Source organism: Sarcophilus harrisii, chromosome 3 (genome assembly GCF_902635505.1).
Source record: "Sarcophilus harrisii chromosome 3, mSarHar1.11, whole genome shotgun sequence".
NCBI lineage: Eukaryota > Metazoa > Chordata > Mammalia > Dasyuromorphia > Dasyuridae > Sarcophilus > Sarcophilus harrisii.
Window position 1 is genome coordinate 431037087 of NC_045428.1, and position 22390 is coordinate 431059476.

The following is a 22390-nucleotide window of genomic DNA, read 5'->3' on the forward strand; positions in this document are numbered from 1 at the left end:
AATGAGTGAGCAATCTCAATATGCAGGCATATAACCATATAAAGAGAAAAATATAAAGTTTTATAAGGAATTTATACAAGTATGGATTAAAAGGAAGGTTTGAGAAGAGAAGAATGATATCCACCATTAGTAGCATCTTGTTTCTTATCAGCCAAATTTCTGCTTACATTATTATGTAAGCAAAGATTTAGGTTAAGTCAAAGTCAAACTATTTTAAAAGCACAATAAGTATGGTTTTAATATTGCACCAGAATCTCTATTTACTAACCAATTAAATTAGCAAGAAAATAGTCTTTCAATTATTTACCACCTACCTTTTTGTCCTCCATTTTGTCATTCTTTTATAATCCTCCTGATCCTTGGCCTGGTTTGGAAATACCTTCATTCCGATAAAGATTATAAATAGTCTACCTGGGGCCAAAGTATCTTAGGATACAATGAGACCAAAGTCCCCCATAAGAGATTGCTCATGGGTTTTTCCATTTTTGTTTACTACTGACTTTTAAAAAGTTACTTCTCTTATGAGAATGTATGTTATACAAAACTGCCTTGTCTTGTGTCATCACACTGTCCTTTATTTTAAAATGCTTTTAACCTATTCCAGGATTCTTATGATGTGAGACCCCCTTCTGGGAGGGGAAGGCTGGGAGGAGGGGGGTAGCTTCATTTTTCCAGCAGCCACTATGGGGGAGAAAATTAGGGCCAGGGGAGAAAGAATAAAATCTACTTTTCTTGGGCATATATACTAGATGTCTGGCTAGACTCCATGGCTATAATAGTATAGGAAGGTCTACCAGGGGTTCTCAAACTACTGCCCGCGGGCCAGATGCAGCAGCTGAGGGTGTTTATCCCCCTCACCCAGGGCTATGAAGTTTCTTTATTTAAAGGCCTACAAAACAAAGTTCTTTTTTTTTTTACTATAGTCTGGCTCTCCAACAGTCTGAGGAACAATGAACTGGCCCCCTATTTTAAAAGTTTGAGGACCCCTCCGTGGAAAATGCCTTTCCAAGAAGTGACTATCTTTTTTTTTCTTTTTGCTGAGGCATTTGGGGTTAAGTGACTTGCCCAGGGTCACACACTTATGAAGCGTTAAGTGTCTGAGAGCAGATTTGAACTTGGTCCTCCTGACTTCAGGGCTGGTGCTCTATCCACTTTACTAACTAGTTGCCCCTAGAAGTAACTATCTTAAGTAAAATATTCCCTGAATCTTTACTTCCCTGATGAAAAATGAGCTTCCCAAAAAGAGTTCTGAACTGATAAATTTTTGACAAACTTCTAAAAATAGGGAATCCCTTGTGTGTGTGTGTATATGTGTGTGTGTGTGTATGTGTGTGTATGTGTATAATACATATATATATATATGTATATATATATATATATATATATATATATATAAAATTATCAACTTATTTTAAATATTGTAATAGACAGACTTTCTATCTTATCTACAAGATTCCTGGTGTAAAAAGCCTTTGCTTCCTGAAACATTTCTCATAATGAATACTACTTGATATAGGTTCAGGTGGGGGGGGGGGGGCGGAAACTAGGCTTTCTCTAGTCAAATCAGGACATCTGTCAACTTAGTATAAAGTATTAATGTTTTTACAAAAGTAAAGTAACTTTAAAGATTTCTGGAGAAGCAAGTGGCAAAATTTGCATTTGCAAAATAGTCACATTCTCTACTTAAATAATTCATAATCCATTCAAAAATGAGATTTCTAGTCATTTCTTTGGTGAATTTAAGGCACATCTGTATAGTTCTCATAAGGGGAAGAAGAATGTGTTTTTTTTTTTTCTTACAAAGATCTTCAAGAACATCTCATAATCTGTAAAATAGCTGTAGAAGTAGGTGCTGAAAATGTTATTTACATATGGGAAAACCCCAGAAGGTAAATGGCTGAATCAGAGTCCACAGTTAATGAACTGACACTATGGCTAATAATTCATGATTTCTAGGTGGGTTATAACATGGTGTTTGGGGGTAACGGGAGGGTGTTGTGTCCTGCTTAGGTTCTACTTTCTTTAAATATTTGAACTTTATTGCTTCTTTCACGAACATATTAATTCTGGAGTATACATATTTTTAAGTTATATAACATGTACTCTGCCTCCTAGTCATGAAAGGCATTCTAGACAATTAACTTTTTTTTTTTTTTTTTTTTTTTTGCTGAGGCAGTTGGGATTAAGTGACTTGCCCAGGATCATACAGCCAGGAAGTGTTAAGTGTCTGAGGCCAGATTTGAACTCAGGTCTTTCTGACTTTAGGCTGGTTCTCTATCCACCAAACCAACTAGCTGCCCCGATCATTAACTTTTTAAAAATATGTGTTTGATTTTTTTTCCCCACATCTTTTTATAAATATTGCTCATTTGTAAATATTGATCTGAGATATTGTTTTTTAATTTAATTTATTTTATTCTGAATTTAAGAAATAAAACAAACATATCCATAGCATAGTAGAAGAGAGAGGAAAAATGATTATATATGCAACTAGAAACCTATAGTGTACAACTTGGTATTCCTTTCAAATATATAATATTTATCCTATGAGTTTCTTTTTTTTCCTTTTTCCCCTTTTACCCTATAGATGGCTCATTATTATGTTATAACCATTCTATATATACTTTTATTTATCAGTTCTTTCTCTAAATGTAGATAGCATCTTCCTTCATATGTCTATAATTAAACTGAATATTTGTAACAAAGTGACTTATTCACTCAATATTTTTCTTAAAACAATATTGTCATTACTATATACAATGTTCTCTTCATCCTGATAATTTCGCTTTTTATTATTTCATGTAAGTTTATACATGTTTCTCTAAGATCATTAAGTACATCATTTGTTAAAGCACATATTCCATCACAATCATCTACCACAACTTGTTCAGCCACTCCCCAACTAATGGGCTTTCCCATGCTTTCTAGTTTTTTATTACCACAAAGAGAGCTGCTTATAAATAGTTTTGAACATATAGATTCTTTCCCTTTTTTTTAATCATCATGACAAAATGACCCAGTAGTAGTATTACTGGGTCAAATGATATATACAGTCTTATAATTAATTCTTTGAACATGATCTGGGACATTGTGAGAAACATCTAAATATTTCATAACTTGTTGAAATAATATAAACTGAAAGCCAAAAGTTTATACTTAACAATACATGGTGTATGCTTCTTGCTGAGATAATTGTAATTTTTGTTTCTCTATTCTATAATTCTTAATAATCATCTTAGTCAAGTCACTCCTGTCATTTCTCTTTTCTCTAAAAAGAGGAGGTTAAATTAGATGACTTCTAAAGCCTTTTCCTCTTTAAAAATCTATATTTTTTTGGATTCAGTATCACATATTTTGAAAAACTTGAGGAAAGTTAAAACTACAATTATTTACTGCAGCACTCTAATGATTCTGAAATTTCATTTATGTGGATATTCTTTCCAATGATACAGATTGCAACCTGTCCATGCCTTTTCATCACATCTTGTCTGTATTTTTTCCTAATGCATCTATGCAAGATGCTGGGGCATCCTTCAAGATTTCTTGACATGAATATCAGTGGAGAACTTTGGTCATTTATCAAGTATCCCTTCCTCTTGTTACATAATTGACCCATCTTCTTTCAGGCATCTACCTCCCTGAGAATATCCTTTATATTCTTTCTCCTATACAAAACTTTATTGGTAATATTCTGTCAAGGTAGTCATGCCCACCCTGTATAAGAGAACCAGTGCCCTTTGGATCACCTCAACTTTACTTCTTTAGAGACTGTAGTATTTCATGAAACATAAGCATATAATTTCATAAAATGAATACTAGTGTTTAAAAAGATGGACCATCATTTCAGAGACAAGCTTTGGTTCATTAAAAGTACAACAGACAGTAAATGTCTCAGCCAAAATTTAAACTTACATCCTTTGACTCTGTTAGTTTTCCTTTCCATTGTACCACTGCACTATTGTCTCCTGTTTTATCATTCAAGGCAGAAGGGAAATCTTTCCCCTTTTTTACAGCAACCAGACTGTGATAAGATCATCGTTTCTCATGATTCTTCTTAATTACAAAGCCAAGTATAAAAAGCAGGATAAAGACATGTATATACTGACTGGCAATGTAAAGTCTAAAACTGAAGCAAAATGTGTGCGTATGAGTGTGTGTGTGTGTGTGTGTGTGTGTGTGTGATATTTATATAGTGTTTTATTTAATGTACTGCATGTCTATATATGTGCATATATTTATATGCCTCAAGTATGTCTCAAGTGGTTGTTTCAGGTAAATTCAAATATTTAAATTTTTAATCACACTATATCTCTGAAACTGTCCTCAATATAATGATTAGAGCAAAATAGTTCCATAGGCCATGTATTTATAAAGCAAGAACTTCTAAAACTAGATGATTGAGATATACATATGTATATGTCTATATATTTATAAATACAACATAATGTACAAATATAGACATATATACATGTATGTATTGTATATACACAGAAATGAACACACATATGTGTATATTGTATTGGCTATATTGTATATACGCAGAAATGCACACATATATGTGTATATATGTGTGTGTGTGAAAATGTCAATTAGTATTTCCTGAGTGTGCCTTATGAAGGTATACATGAGTTGGACCTAGGAAATACTGAAAATACTTATGGAAAGAGAGGGGTGAACATACCAAAAATATGCCATCCAGAGATAATAATTGTGGTACATGCTTTTAATTTCATGCAGGTAAGAAAATGAGTATTAGTTATTTAAAGCCAAGATCTGGTATCAAATTTTGTAGAAAAACAAAGAAATGCAATAGTGAGATCCTTGATATATTTAAAGATGCTATAAAAATGAAAAACATAAAAAACAAGAAGTTCAAAGAATAGAGATAGAAAGAGACTTTAGAAATATATCAATTTAATCTAATGTCATTTTACAAAAGGAAAAAAAAAAAAACCCTTATAATGCTAAGAGACCTAAGGAAGTTAGAAAAAATGTGAATGACACAAAAACTAAAGTAATTATCCAGTCACCCAAAGGGAGTATGACAAGTTGTAAAGATCACAGTTAGAATTTGCTCAAAGAGATGATTAATTTTAGGAATAAAGTTCTTATTTGTTTTATTTTTTTGATGAACAGAATGCTGAACTCTATATTTATACTTATCTTTCAAAGTAAACTGGGATGGAAATGTGTTTTTTGAGGTGACTAATAATGGTTACAAAATATGATGCATCTATCATGACCCTTAAACAATGATCAACATCTAAAGTTCAAGGTCCTTGTGATCCCTCAAAAGTATACCTGTAAAAAATGTATGGCAATACTGCGTTTTTTATTTTTATTTTCAGATCCAAATTTTCTCCCTCCCTCCCCATCCATTGTTAAAGTAAAAAAATATGACATGTGGCAATACTGGTGCTTCTTTAATATCAATCAATAGTGAAAATTCATGTAGAAGTCATCCCATAAAATCAAAACATTTATTTTAATCTAAAAATTATGGAAGCATTAAAAAAAGATCTATATTATGCAAAAAGAATTAATTGTGGCCCAGGAAAGGTATTGTTTACCATGCTAGTGCTCCAGTTAATGTTGTACTTTCTTTTTGATTTAAAAAAAAAATTGATACTTTATGTTTTTGTATCAGTCATTTATCAATGTATCATCCCACCATTGAATCATTCCTTGTAACAAAGAAAAGAAGTTCAACAAAACCAACAAGTACAGTTTCCATTAATCTGACATATTCCACATACATGCCATATTCCACACTTGTAGTGCCTTATCTCTTTACTGAAGAGGGAGACATTTTATCATCTATTCTCTGGAACAAACTCTAGTTAGTTATTATCATGAATTAGCATTCAATTGTCTCTTAGTTTTTTGTTGTTATAGTAGTAGTTTATATTATTATAGGCATTGTTTATTGTTTTCCTGGATTTGCTTAATTTGTTCTGTATCACATAAGTATTCTAAATTCCTTATGTTTTTTTTTTATATTAAATCACAATGTTACTATATTGTATACATAGGTCACAATTTATTAGCCATTTTCCAGTTGATTGGTATCCATTTTATTTCCATCTTTTTGCTATAGAAGATCTGTGGTGAATGTTTTTTTATGTGCCATAAAAAAAGATCTTTCTATTTGTTTTTGACTCGGGATATGTATCTAGTAGTGAGAGTTTCAAATGGTATACAACTAAATAGATTTTTGTGCATAATTTCATGCTTTTCCAGATCAACTGGAACTAGGACTTCACATCATTAATACTACATTAATGTATCTATATTCTCACATCATCTATAACACTACTTTTGTCTTTTGACATTAATGGTCAGAAAGGTCTCTCACAGTTTTTAATCTATCAACTTTGTCACTTTAAAAGGTATGAGGTAAAATCTAAGAATTACCATGCTTTGCATTTTTTTTTTTATTTATAAATTTGGCACCATCTTTCATATAGTTGTTGATAGTTTTAATTTCTTCTTTTTAAAATTACTGATTTATGTTTCTTAATCCATGATGCATTTTTTGCATAATAATTCTGAACCAAAAATAGCATTACTATCTTGTCTACTCACTTATTAATCAAATCTGTATTCATCAAAATGACAAAGATTTGCCATTCCAGAAAGAACATGCTCAAGACTTATATTGAATTTAAAATTAAAGTACCTGACTTCAAATCTCATTTCTGCTACTTATGATTTGGTTGACCTTGGTGCTTAAATTCTCTGGGCCCCAGTTCATTTGTAAACCAAAGACATTGGATCTGAAGGTCCCTAAAGTCCCTTCCAGCTTCATACATAAAGAGAGAATCAAGTGAGCCTGTGGTTTTCAATTTAGTAACCAAAATGGTCAAAACTGTTTTGAGTAATGTATTATCAACAACAAAAAATTTCCCCAGTTGGAACACACAGTTATAAACCCAAATTCCATAAATTGTGGCAGAGAAAGTAATCTCACTATCTGTAGGTAATGTATATGAATTCATTTCAATCAGTTTCTATTATTTTAGCTTAATTTCAGTTTCATCACTTTTTAGCCTTTGGTGAAAGAATATGAGATTTGGAATAAGAAGATCTGGGTTTAAATTTTGGCACATTGACTAATTCATTATTTAACTACAAATAAAGTCATTTAAACTCTCTAAACCTCAATTCCTATTTTGTAAAACAAGAATGATAAGACTTATATCTACTTAATATAGTTGTGGTAAGTTTCAGATTGTGAAATGTATGTGAAAACAGTACAATAATAAAGAATCCTCTATCAAGATCTTTGTAATCTAGGTATGGAGATAGTGCTAATAAACATGAAGTAATTAGAGAATATTTAAATGCTAAACTATGGGCACTATTCTATTTTTCCTTTTCAGGACCTGGTGCAGGGCCATTGGCTATCCATGGGCTCATCAAAGCCTTCTGTCACAGAAGAACAAAGGAGAGGTTTTAACCAATACATTACAATTGAAGCTATATGACAAAGGAGAGTTTAGTGATTGTAGATATAGATTTTGGAACAAAAAGAGCCAAGTAGTAGACTTGTCAGAAATAGAAGCCAAGTCATGAAGATGAATGGGCCAGAAGAATAATGTTGTCTAAACAAGGCTCAGAAATAAGAACACAACCAAATCTAGGGAGGCTAATAGGAGATAAGGACCAAGATTAATAAATTAAGGAGCTTTTAACTAGGTAAATAATAGAGCACTGAGCTACACATGGAAAATTTCAGTTATCCAAAGTAATTTAGACTTATGGACACATGTCCTTATGTGGGCAATTCAGCACTCCTGTCCCCCAATTTTCATCTAAATTCCTTTTTGGCCCAAGAACTCCTGTGTCACCAAACTTATATAGCTAAATTTATCCTTCAGAATTTTAAAAACTGAGCTTCTGGTTAAAATATATTACTTCTTCCTATTAGGAAGGTCTCCTAAATCTTTAACCTCAAAGGTCACCTTCATACTGGCACAAAAACCAGTCTTTAAAATTGTTATATTCGTTGATTTACCTTTCTGGTATACAAACTCCCCAAATGCATATTTTCATAGAGCATATAGAAAGTGCTGTGGTTGCTGGGAAAGTGTTAAGTAACTATTTCAGTTTCAGCCTCTGTCTCAGGATTTCTATGTTTTCACTTTCAAACATATTGAGCATAAAATGGATTAACAACAAAGCTTTTGGTTTCATTTAGCACTGTGATTTGACAATGACCCATAATTGTTAATTGAAACAGGAATGTCATATATTCATTTCTTTTGTTGTCTTCCCATTAGAGAAGGTGGGGAGCAGGGATCCTTAGGGAAATGCACAGACATTTTTCAAAAGGCCCATTAAAAATCCATCATCTGAAATGTGTACTAACTCTAGTAATACATTGTTATTTACCTAGTAGAATGTAGCAGCATTAAGTACTTTTAGAGTCTATTAAAGGCATAATTTGTGTAATGTAATTTTGTATTTACCCAATAACCTATTGTCTAAAATTTCAATAAAATATAGATAGATATGTGGAACACACATTTTTCAATGATATGTAGCAGCTTGGATGAGAATACATATTAACATACATTTTTTTCAAAATATAAATTATGATGATATTAAACATTTCTAAATTTTGCAGCTCCAGGCTTCCGCTTATTTTTTTCTTCTTTCGGTGAATATAAAATATAGTGTCCTTTGAAATTCTGAGAATAAGATTGTCATATTCCAATGTCCTATAGCTAGAGTGTTGCCCCTGTTGCCCCTAATTAGAAAAGGAGCATTATGATCTGAGGGGAGAGGCCATTGTGCAAATGCCTTTAAATATTATTATCAAGTTAGATTATCCAGTAGAAACGAACATTTTCTCCTAGTTGCTTGGCTTATTAAAAGACAGAACCTTGAGAAGTATTTTATAAGCCTGACCTGTTTTTTAAGAGTAAACTTTTGTTAAAAATAATAAAAACAGTACCAAATGTAAATGCCTGGGAATATTTGACCAAGCAGGAGTCCATTAACAAACAAGATTGTGGTTACTTTCCAGACAGAAGAAAGAAAACTTGTGATGGACTGAATAATTATAAATTTATTACTTGTACCCTGCTGTACAATTTAGTAAGTTTGTTTTTAATCTTCAATTCATTTAAAACTCGCCAGCCTTTGTTACTGCACAGCAGGGTACTAAATAAGGGTCTTAACAGACACAAAAAGCAGAACAGTCAGGCCTACAAGGAATGAAGAGGCAGAACAAACAAGTAGTCTGCTGCTGCAATTGGCAGTAGGGTTAAGTAGGGACAGACACCAACAATAGAGGACTTCCATTTCAGTAAGTATGGAGTTTGAAGGAACTGCTTTAACGAACAGAGACTGACAACAGTTAGCTGTCTACCACCGACAACCAAGCATGTATACACTAAGTATAATTTGATTTTCATGTTAGAAGAGAAGATTATAGGTGAAGGAAGACTCTCTATTCTCCAGCATATCAAGGATAAAGAAGTATATCCCTGGAGGATTGAAGAAAAGACCTTGAAAGAAAATAAGAAAAAATGCTAAATCAGAGTTATTAAGATCTTGAAAAGTCAGGGGAAAAAATGTCCTATTTGTTTTTCCTTGCATATAGCATCCTATTTTTGCATTACATGTTTTTGTACAGATTCTTTACAATGCCTCCTCACTTCCATGTCTTAGAATTCCTTGCTTCCTTCAAAGGTCTATAAAAGTGCCACTTCCCAAATGAAGTCCTTCTTGATCTTATAATTGCTGTTTGTTTTTCCCTAAGTAAAATCCAATCATGTTACTTTTTAAATGGAAAGACAGAATAAAATACTTACTTATAGCTTATTGTGCTTGAAAGAGTCACCCCAGTTTCCAACCTGATTTAAAGATACTACTCACTCTCCCTTCTTTTGCTTTTTAGTGCATTCCCTTCCGGTCTTGTCTTTCACTTCTAATTGAGGATAAGTAGTCCTTTATGATTCAACTGATATTCACTAATGTGAATTGTCTACTTTTAGCTACTTATAAGTTTCTTCAATAATGAAGTGCTGGAACTTAGAAACTGTATCCCTCTTCTGATGCTTGCTACTTATATGATTTTAGGAATTTCTGATTCTCATTTTTCTGGTCTATTTGGTTCTGAGTTTCTATCCATCTCTAAGTCTGTGATCCTACAATATTTGTAAATGAATTAAACCATGACATTCCTTAACAGTTTCTCATGGATTCTACAACTCTGTACTTAGTCTTCTGTCACCAATGATTTGGGGAAATTTTCTTGTAAATTTCCCAAAACATAACATTTAGTATTTTTGTTTTATTAAGCTTTTCAAGGAGGTCAGTAATGTTTAGTTTGTCTGACTGAGCTTTGTCTTTAAGGTCCTAAACTTTATAAAAACTTTTAAGTTCTCTTCCAATTGAGCTCTCTTTTTATTTCAACTCTGTTTTTGTTTTTGTTTCAACTCTGTATTTTTGTGTTTGGACTCTGCCATTTTTGTTTCTTTCATGTTTCCCACTGTCCTAAACCTTCAATGGGCAGCTAGGTGGCACAAAGGGATAGAACACTGGGCTTGAATTTAAGAAAATTCACTTTGGTGAGTTCAAATCTGGCCTCAGATACTAACTGTGTGACACTGGTTAGGTCACTTAACCCTGTTTGCCTCAGTTTCCTCATCTGTAAAATGAGCTAAAGAAAGGAAGAGTAAACCACTCTTTGCTAAGAAAATCCCAACTGGAGTCATGAAAAACAGAACCTATCTGAAACATCTCAACAACAAGAAATATTCAATTCTTATCAGTCATTTTGAATTCCTTTTAGAGCTCTAAACTCCATCTAAATTTCATTCTTTATTTCTTCCTTTAATTCTTTTATGAAATGAGTATCCATACTAGAGGTTCTTATACTTGTTTTAGTCACATTTTTGGATGTCAAGTTGTTCTCTTTCCTCTAGATATTTCTCCTTGATTTCCTTTTCCTGGTTGCATTTATTCATTAAAAAGATTGTAGCTAGGAAAAGCAGTAGTTAGAGTAGTTAGAGCACTGGGTCTGGAATTGAGAAGATCAAGTTCAAATCTGGATTCATATCTATATGAGATATATGACTCTAGGCACTTAAATTATTTCCAATCTACCTCAGATTCCTTGACTGTAACATGGGGATAATAATAATACCTACCTCCCAGGTTGTCACGAGGATAAAATGAAATAATATTTATGAAGCACTTTGCAAAATTCATGTGATATATAAGTGCTAGCTATTATTATATTGAGGTCTTTTTTGTATTTATTCATTTTTTAAGCATATACTGGTTTTTCTGCAAGATTTTCCATTTATTCATCTTTTAACTTTCCTCTCTTTTTTATGTTGTCCCTTTAATACATTTCCTGCTATTTTGAAGTAATAAAGGGGAGCTGGGCTTAGGCATGACTACTCATTTAGCCATCTTGCTAAAAGTTCTCATGTTTTCAGCAGACAATATACTGTTAACAACTGTTAATATGAAAGATATAATTGTGGGTGATCATAATTTTCCCACATAAAAAATATAGCTCCAGGTTGACTATTGGATTGAAGAATCATCTTAGTTTTGCTGAGACAAGCTATTCTCCAAGGTAGCCAAAGTACAGATCAGGACACATCTCATTTCTTGGCTGTATAATACATGTCTATATACAAAATAGCCATACACCAGTCTGTTTATTAAATACTAATTGAGTGGAATTTTGATAAGAGAATGGAGATGAAGGTTTGTCGTACCTCTTGATTTTTGTATGCAGAGAAATATTGCTGAGAAAGGATATCAAGTTCACAACCTTGTAGAAAAAGGCCAAGGTCAGAAGGTCCATGCCCACATTACAAAGCTAGAATCTAATTCTTGAGACTCATAATTAGTAGTTTTTATCTGATTCAAACTATGTAGAAAATGTGAGCATTGTAATTCATAATTTTTATTATAATTAATTTTGAATTATAAATGTTAGCAATGTTTACTTTCAAAATCACAATAACCTTAAAATAAATTATATTTGTGATTTTTAATTTCAGAGAAAGAAAGAACTTTTTGGAGATCCAGAATTTCATAATGGTGAGAGGACATAATATGGATAATTACAATTACCAAGCCAACCAGAAATAAATTCTATTCAAGGTGCCAGAATCTAATGGATGAAATTTATTGGAATGGAAACTAAATTTGTTGAAGAGAAGCAGGTACCCTCTTTTTCTGTACTTGCCAACAATCCAAGGCCATCAAAAGATACAAAGAATGGAGAATCAGATAGTCACCTTGGAGTGCCTATCATTCCTTGGCAATCTGAATCTCATCCAAAAGATCTTTGCTCTATTCCACAGATACCAAAGCAAAATGAATCATCCTCAACTTACATCCAGGTGCCCAGCTACCTGGATATTACTAATGAATCTAAAAGACATTTCTTTAGGGATTCACTATATCCTACTTCAACTACAGCTGAAGATTATTTTTTTCCTCTCAGGATACACCCCTCATTAAATCTTTCAAATGAGAAATCTGATGATAAAGTAGAAATTGTTCCTGGAATATATATCATTAAGCAAAAACCCAGCACAATTACTTTTTCCAACAATGAATGTTTAACCCCTGTCATTGACAGTGACCTCCACATCTGTAGAATCATTGATACAGAAATTTCTTCATATGAATCTGTGGAGGAAGTAGAGGAAGGGAATGATGAAGCTTTCCCACAGCTGCCACTCTTGGAGACATTTTTAAGAGATATTCAAACAAGAGAAGTCCCCCATGGCAAACAAGAGGCACTTGGATTTATGAAGGAAAAACATGCTTTTAATGAAGGTGGTCCCTGTAAACATTTGGGGAAAGAACCAAACAAAGAGGAAAACAAAGAAAAAGCAATCAGCAAGATGGTAAGTTGAATTCATATCTCATCATAAAAACAGTGATTCTCATAATTATTTAGCTGATACCTCATGTAAAGTTTTGTTTTGATTCACGTCCAGGTTTGAAGTTGATGCTATAACACAAGGGGGAAATGAAAACAGTTTATTAGTCTTTTGCTATTGCATAAAGAATAAAAATGATAAGTAAATAAACAAAAAGAAAAAAGAATAAAATAGATGATTAAATTTAAGGTAATTCATTCAACTCAACGCAAACTTATTAAGGTACTTATAATGACTGAATCAAGTCAAAATGTTTCTTGGAATTCAAAGTATTGTATAGAGGAACCATAGCCAAGGTTTTATCTGATTGATTTATAGAGGATGAAATTAACTTGATTTCACAATATCCTCAGCATTTTGAGAAGGAATGGGACAATCAAATGGTAGAAGTCTCCAAAGGTTGATGATTAACAGGCTAGGAAAGATGGAAGATTCAGCTGAGGTAAAGTATACTAGAATTGTAGTTAGCAAGTCATTTAAGTAGCAGTTGTTGGACGCAAGGTTAACTACAGAAATAAATAGAGTAGATAGACTAAGAGATTAAAAAGAGGCCAACGATCAGACATCATGATGACAAGGAAGAGGAGGCTTAATATTAGAATGGAAAGAGAAAGAAAAGTGCAAGGATTGATAATTGTGGTCAAAGAGTTAAATTGATCTTGGATGGAGTATAGTTCTATGAGTTGAACTCTATACCTAGATCTCCAACTGCTTCTTGGACTTTTCCACTTAGATGCATTAAAAGCAATCTCAAATTCAAAATATCCTAAGCTGAATTTATTATCTCCTTTAAGTATACCTTTTCTTATAATTTCCCTGTATAAACTGATGGTACTTCCAAGTCACATAGTTCAAAAATCTCAGTCATCTTGAATTCTGACCCCTCAACCTACCCAGGTAAAAACAATCAGATGTTAATTTTCTGTCAATTTTATCATGTTCTGTCAACATCCTTCTCATAATGCTGTTTTTGTTTTCTTAAAAACCAAATGTCAGCCTTTTATTACTGTTCAATTGGACTTTTGTGATAACATCCTAATTAATCTCTATGTCTGCAATTTAGCCCCTTTTCTTCTCACAACTGTCAAAGCAATGTTCTTAATATACAGTTCTGATTATATCATTTAACTATTCTAAAACCATCAGGGGTTTCCTGTTTCCCAAGCTACCAGCCCTATAGGATAAAACACAGATTCTTCCTCTTGGTTTTCAAGACTTTTTACACTTATAGCCAATCAAAGAGTCAGAAATGACTTTAAATCAACTTAATAACAATAAATCTTTTATTTCATATTACTGCCTTCACGCATTCTACACCCCAACAGAGTATACACCCTACAGATTTTATGCCATCTCCTATTTTCATGCATTTTTTAGGCTGACTCATATGGTTGGAATGAACTTCCCTTTCAATTTTTTTCTGCTAAAATCCTTCTTTTTCTTTAAGAATCAGTTCTCATGTTATTTTTATGAAGTCTTTCATGATTTCTCAGATTAAAGCATCATTTTCTTAGATTTTTCTAAAATATTTAATCTCTCCTTTATCTTTATAATGTAAGTTTGTGATTGAAACAAAAAAAATATCACGGGATCTTAAGGAGGTTGAAGAATTGCGTAGTCAGGATTTTAGATAGGTCTTTAACATGAATATTATTATCTAACCAGCTCTCAACCATGCTTCACATAGACCCTAGACATTTTGCCATCATGCTGCCTCATGCATAAAGCTCCCTTCTCCCTCCAAATTTTCATCTTTTGCTCTAGAAATAATCAAATCGATAATACTACTGCTATTAGAAAAAGTATGATAATATTTGGTTCTTCAGTTCTAATCATAATTGCTGATTTCTGTTGGAATCTTTACAAACTGTTAAGCCATTGGAGCTGATTTGATCTTAGAAAGAGATATTTTGGGCCAGAACTTGAAACAAGGTACTAAGTGGAACTGATAGAAACAATGCTTGTGTTCACACCTTTAGAGAGCTCATAAGTATCTAAGTACTCAATGGAGTTCACACGTTTGGGAGAGTTCAGGGCTAGTATGAGATCTGAATTCACACCTCCCTTAGGGCCAGAGAGCACTCTGGGAGACAACCCAGAATTTCTCTTCCTCCAGAAGGCGGAGTTAACCTTTGGGAGATCACATATATAGGGAGCTCTTGGAGCTTGAATTTAGTTCTTCTTGTGGGACTGACTTGAGTTAGTTAATTGAGGGAGTTTCTTGGAGAGTTTTCTTGTGAACATCGACTGATGTTGGAGACAGAGCACTCTGGAAGAAAGCCTACAAGCCCTATCTTCGAGGCAAGAGAGATTCATTGCATCTTCCAACTTGGTGCTGGCTGGAGGCTGAAGAAAGCAGAGGCAGAAGCCAAGGACAAAGCTGCAAGATCTCTTGGAACCAAGCAGAGATAGGCCTCTGAGCTAACCAGGCTATATTGAAGGACACAATAAAAGATCAGATCTTTTATCAGCTGGCTGCGATTTTGGAGTAATTATTTATTGTAACTAGACTAAGGCTGCCTCCAGAAAACCTTCAGAGATTTCCCACTTCCTGTATTATCTCTTCTTGTTAGAACAATAAGCTCCTTAAAGATCGCAGTTATCTTACCTTTATTTTGTATCCCTAGTATCTAGCACATAATAAACACATAAATGCTTACTCATTCATTCATTTGGGTAGCTAGGGAGGCATCCAGACTGAAGGCAATCGTATAAACCAAGGCCAGAAATGGGCATGAAGACAGCATGGGTATCAGTGAGGCTAGTGATCTGACTAGAAAGGAAGGGGTTTGTGGAGGAGAAATGGAAGGTAAATTTATATCACTAACTATGGCCAAACTTGAGGTATGGTCTAAAAAAAGTGGGAGCATAGTCTGGATTTGATGTATCAAAAAGCGAGATCTTGGATAAGAGAATAATATTTATTTAACATGTGTGTTCTGAGACTCTAGAAAAATTAGGGAGGCAGTGGAATGTAGAAGGGATAGAGAGGAGTACAGTCAGTTCATTTAGGAGACTATTACAGTGATCAAGGTATAAGGAGATAATAACCAGCACAAGGAGAGTATTGACATAGAAAGTGAAAAGAAAGAGTAAATTCAAGAGGTAGTATTATTTTTGAGACAGTTTTTTTTTAAATATATTACTTGAGAGCAAATCTTACATGTGACGTGAAGGAAAGTAAAAACTAAAAAGATAATTCCAAGACATCTATTTTAGAAACTGGACAAATTGTTCTATAGAATATTGGGAATGGGAACTGCCTTAGGAGAAAAGACAATGAGTTCTGTGTTGATATGTCAGGTCTGAGATGGTAGCAGGATACTCAAATAAAGATTTCCAGTAAAGTTATAGTTTTCTTATACTTTTGCTGTTACTCAGTCCTTTTTCAGTTGTGTCTCACTCTTCATGACTTCATTTGGGTTTCTTTCTTCTTTTGTTTTTTTGGCAAAGATACTGAAGTAATTTGCTATTTCCTTCTCCAACTCATTTTACAGATGAGGAAATTGAGGCAAACGGGTTAAGTGACTATTACTAGGCTGTAAGCTCCTTATCTGGTGATAAAATTATATATAGAATGATGTACATAAAATGTACATAATGTACATAAATAATGTACATAAAACTCTCTGGGAGGGTGTCTCATTTCCCCACTAGTCTGACTTTTTTCTTATTTATCAATGAGATAATGTCATATGATATAAAGTATGAAAACACTTTGAAGTCTTTAAAGCATGATCTAAATGTTATCTAATCTTTTTATTTCCCTCTTCCCATTAGTGCCCAGCATAATACTCTACTCATAGTAGGTACTTAATAAAAATTTGTGGTACTATACAAAACTATAACATTTTTGAGCACTATGTCTTATATATAGATACTCAAAAATGTCGAATAAATGAATGAATGAATGAAATTTCTTAGCTTTGCTTGTGGCAACAGTAAGTGAGAAATGCCCATTCATCCTTGGTATTTATGTTCAGACTGACAATTGGATTAACAATAAAGATTCAAGTAGTGTTTCTGCTAGGTATTGAGGTTCAGTTCCATAATAATGTACTAAGAGTGGATGAGCATAGTCATGATATAACTATCTGATAAATAGACATAGTAAAACCTGTTAGAGGTCACAGATATTCTGACTCCTGCTAGTGGCTGCCCTTTGCATGCCAAAATGGCTGCTGAGCACTGGTCATACTATTTGAGATATAGATATAGAGAAAGATATATAAAAGATATATATGTGTATATAAAATACACACACACATTATATATATCTTTCAGAAGTCTGAAGTGGTCAAATATAAAATAATGTTTCTCTGTAACTCTTTAATTTTAAAGTCCATCTTTGACTAGAGAAATTATATGACACCTAGACCACAGGCACTATGAAGAGTAGTGTGACATAGTGGATAGCATGAGAAATTTAAAGTCAGCAAGACAAAGGTTCAAAACTCACCTTAGACACTTAATAGTCATGTGAACCTAAGTAAGTTACTCAACAGCTATAAAATGGGGTATAATAGAAGCACTTATTTCACAAAATTTTTGTGATAAGCAAGTGAAAATGCATATAAAAACCTATTGTCCCACATAAATGTGGATTTTTCTTTTGCATATTCTCCTATATTATGAACTTTACTGGAAAAATGGAAAGGTAGGAAGTGGGCCAGATGATAAATGACTTTAAATGTCAAAGAATTTTGTATTTGATCATTGCAGTAATATGAAATAATTGGAGTTTGTTGGATAATGGGAGAGGAGAAGGGAGGAGAATTGTTTATGGTCAGACCTACACTTTGGAAAAATGACCTAGACCATTGAGTGGAAGCAGAATTAAAAGTTACAAATATGAGGCAAAGATAACAATGAGAAGACTATTTAATAATCCAGGGTAGAGTTGGTGGCCTAGGATGGTGGCAATGTGAGTGGAGAGAAATAGATGCATACAGAATATATGGTTTGTAAAAGTAAAAACAACAAAAATTGGCAGTTCTTGCTTTTGTTGAAAATACTGAAATTTACACTTATTACCCTGAATATTAGTGTATTTGTTCCCTTACCATATAGACAATATGGTATAATGGGAAAAGAATTGAATTTGAAGTCAGAATATCTGGATCCAAAATCTGACTACCACTGCTACCAAGGTAACCTCAGGTAAAGTTCCTTATAAGACTCAGTTTCCTCTAAATGATGCTGTTTTACCATTTGAGCTCAAAAAAGATTCCTCACAGTTCTAAATGTGTGATACTTAATATTTTTTAAATGACATTAAAATTCTGTTAAATATTGAAGTAATTCTTCCTTTAAAGCACTAACAGAGCTTTGAACTAGTCATTTAATACCTAAGGCACAGAAAGGTAAGGGTAAAGTTTGTATGTGTATTATTACTATTTCCCCTACCTTCATTCTATAAATTTTCTATGCCAACGGCCAAATAAACTCAATCTTCATTCAACTAATTAGGAAGTACCTAATTTGCACACAGGGCTGTTCTTGGATTAGTCTATTCCCCACTCTGTTAGATTCATAAAACCTATTTCTCTGGAGGGGATAGTGGTTATTAATAGTCATAAAAATGTATAAGACAGATTTACAGGAACCCTGAATTCCCTGCCTTAACATATCATTAGAATAATTCTGGACAAAAATAAGACTCAAATGTATTTTTCATTCAAACTGCTCTGAATTTGAATTATATGGTTAATAAATCTTTTTTGGAATATAAGTTACCAATTCTCACCAGGGTGAAAGTGAACTAAATTTAAATTCAATAAATCATGGGAGACCTTATAAAATATGCCAAATAGACATCTTGCTACATTTATTGCATTCACTATTCACTTTGATTTGTATATTGACTCTTTCTTATTCATCCAATGTCTCTAGAAATCAGTACCTGTTCATATCATGAGCATTGACTGATAGGTAGCAGTGTAGGAACCAACAGAAAAATATCTTTCAACCACATCTGAATTAGATCATAATAGAAATGAGTTTGATGGTCCTTCATAGGATCATATTAAGAACAAACAAACAAAGCTACCCTGCTTTTTCTCTTCCCCAGCTCAGGAATATTCAAGAAAAATTTTGAACTTACCATATTCTATCTTTATTTAACAAATTGTCCTAACAATGCAAAATATTTTGGAGAAAATATTGTAAATTACATGTCATACTGACTAGACATATATAAGGCAGGCTTTTCCTTCCTTGTAACAGTTCGATTCCTTAGCTAATCAGTGGGGGTACCAGATGTTCATGCTGGGACTCTCATAACAGTTGAATGTGATCTCCTTAACAACAGGCTGCTAATTCTCATTTTTGTATTGATTCCCAATAAGCACCAAAATGGAACACTGGGAGATGCCATAGGAAAAAATTATTTTAATAAAGGGATAGTAGTAGAATGTAGTAGATTCATTAGAGACAATCAAAGTTAACTTTGTTCAGAATAAGGTGGCAAGAGGATTGATGAGTTGAAGGAGTGTTGTTTTATTTGCTAAATATGTAAAATATTATTCTTATACAAATATAAATATATACAAATAAAATTTTATTCTTATACAAATACAGTATTCCTCTTTTTTAAAAAATCGAAATGCAAGCCATTCTCCAAAGGATATGAACAGACAAGTTTTAGATGAAGAAATTACATTTCTAGTCACATGAAAAGATGCTCTAAATCACTACTGATCAGAAAAATGCAAATTAAAACAATTCTGAGATACCACTATTCATCTTTCAAATTGACTAAGATGACAGGAAAACATAATGATGAATGTTGGAGGGGATGTTGGAAAACTGGGACACTAATACATTGTTGGTGGAATTGTGAATGGATCTGGACATTCAGGAGAGCAATTTGGAACTATATTCAAAAAATTATCAAACTGTGCATATTCTTTGATCCAGCAGTGTTTCTACTGGACCTATATCCCAAAGAGATCTAAAAGGAGGAAAAGGGACAGACCCACAAGATGTTTGTGGCACCCCTTTTTTGTAGTGGCAAGAAACTGAAAACTGAGTGGATGCCTATTAGTTGGAGAATGGCTGAATAAGTTATGGTATATGAATGTTATAGAATATTATTGTACTATAAGAAATGATCAGGAAAATGATTTTAGAGAGTCCTGGAGAGACTTAATGAACTGATATTAAGTGCAAAACCATTGTACATGGCAACAGCAATATTACATCATGAGCAATTCTGATGGACTTGACTCTTTCCAACAATGAGATGATTGAGGCCACTTCTAATGATCTTGTGATGAAGAAAGCCATCTACACCCAGAGAGAAGATTGTGGGGACTGAGTGTAGATCACCACATAACATTCTCCCTCTTTTTGTTGCTGTTGCTTGCATTTTGTCTTCTTATTCATTTTCTTTCCTTTTTGCTCTGATTTTTCTTATGCAGAAAGATAATTGTCTAAATATGTTTACATATATTGGAGTTAACATATATTTTAACATGTATAGCATATATTGGATTGCTTGCCATCTAGGGAGGAGGTGGAGGGAAACAGGAGGGAAAATTGGATCACAAGACTATGCAAGAGTCAATGTTGAAAAATTATCTGTGCATATGTTTTGAAAATAAAAAGATTTAATAAAAAACAAAATAAAATAAAAAATGAAATGAAACAAAAGAGCAAAATAAATCAAAAGACTGTGATAAGAATCTCATAAAATCTTAAAATAGAAAATTATTTTCCAATGTCACACACCATATAGAAATTCACTGCAAAATATCCCTAATGAGCATCTATTTGGTAATGTCTACATGAATATTTCCAGTGATGATTCACAACATTACCGTCAACCCATTCAATTTTTAACAGCTCTTTTGAAGGAAAAAACCCTCCCTTATAGTGAGTCAAAACCTACCTTCTTGTAATATTAACTAGTTAAGTGACCTTGGTAAATCCATCTAATTTGTTTTCTATACTTTCATTTCTAAAAGGGGATGGTTGGACAAGATCATTTCTATAGTTCTTTGATTCAATGGTGATTATATTTCTCTATAATTGATGTCTAACCATTGGTTTTAGTTTTGTCACCAGGGATCTAATGAAAAATCTTTTATTAAATGATTTAATATATACCAAGTATTGTACTCAAACACAAGGGATAAAAATTGAAAAATGAGATAGTCCCTGCCCTCAAGGAATTCACATTTTGATTAAAGAAAACATCATTTGTAAAATGATTTGGCTTTAGGACAAATGAAAAGTCTATGTGGTCCTTAGGATATAAAGGGGAGATTTTTGGGAGACATATCAGGCAGATGGTATTCTATATGACAGATCTTTAAATCTGGGAAAATATTTACCCAATGTCTCCAACTTTTCTCTAGATTAAAAATCCTCATTTGCTTTAGCTATGTCAAACACAATACAGGTGTGAGATCCTTTGTGACTATGCTGGTCATCCTCCTTTGGGTATAATATAATTTATTACACTATAACACAATTTTTCTGTAGAACTGAAGCAAATGCTCCAGATATCATCTGATCAATGTAGGACAAAGTGGTGTCTAACTTTCCTTATAGTGATACTTTGTTTCTCTTAACGAAGTCTAAAATTGCAGTAGAGATTATCTAGCCACAGTCTATCCTTGAAAAGTAGCTCTGCAGTACCCTAAAAGAGGGAAAGTCCTCTAGGAAATGAAAGATATCTTCCATGGAAGATTCATACAAGGACAAAGACAAAGAATTACATGATATTAAAAAAAAATAATATTACCATCTATACTAACTGAAGGGAGATGGTGATGAGATCATATTTACACTGAATTACTAAAATATAAGATGACACCACCTTTTATTGGCAGCCACATCACATTTGACTCCTAATGAGATTATAGTAAAGTGAATGCCTAAGAGTTTTTGTAGAAAAAGTTATTCATTATTCAATACTCTAACCACATACCTTCAGCTGGCTATCCAAATACCTAGCTACTTTAATATCCATTGGTATGAGGTCCTAGTTGCTATCCTTGATTCTTTCTCTCTTTTTAAAAATTATTATAAGCTTAATCATAACAAACATGAACAGTTCAGATGCTCAGATGGCTAAAAATGAAGATTTCATATGAAACTTCTGTTGGAAAATTTTTTGATACATATTGAATTTGAACAGAGTAGGAATAAAATAATTATATTCAAGCAGACCAATTTAGCATGTCAGTCATGTCTGAAAATGTATCTTATTTATAACTCTCATCTGCTATCTCTAATTACAAGACATTTATTCCTATTCACTTTGACTCTGTCAGTTTCAGTAGACTCCTTAGACCTACTAAAATCTTTTTGAATTTTGAATGTTATCTAATGTATTAACTACCAGTTTTGTGTCACCTGCAGATCTGATCTTGTTGGTACCTAAGTCTTTTATCCAAATCACTGGCAAAAATTCTAAACAAATACTCAACCCTATAGCTTTCCAACAATGACTCCCT

General features: G+C 32.9%; 1 protein-coding gene across 2 annotated transcripts in view; it reads left to right on the forward strand.

The window, feature by feature from the left end:
• The window catches only part of LOC116422995, a 302761-nt gene that overhangs the window by 122362 nt on the left and 158009 nt on the right, over window positions 1–22390 (forward strand). For both annotated transcript variants that reach the window (XM_031963688.1, XM_031963689.1), the window contains exon 2: window positions 12033–12890. In XM_031963688.1, coding sequence (XP_031819548.1) covers window positions 12153–12890 — 738 coding nt within the window. In that variant the 5' untranslated portion in view covers window positions 12033–12152. The remainder of the gene's footprint in view (window positions 1–12032; window positions 12891–22390) is intronic.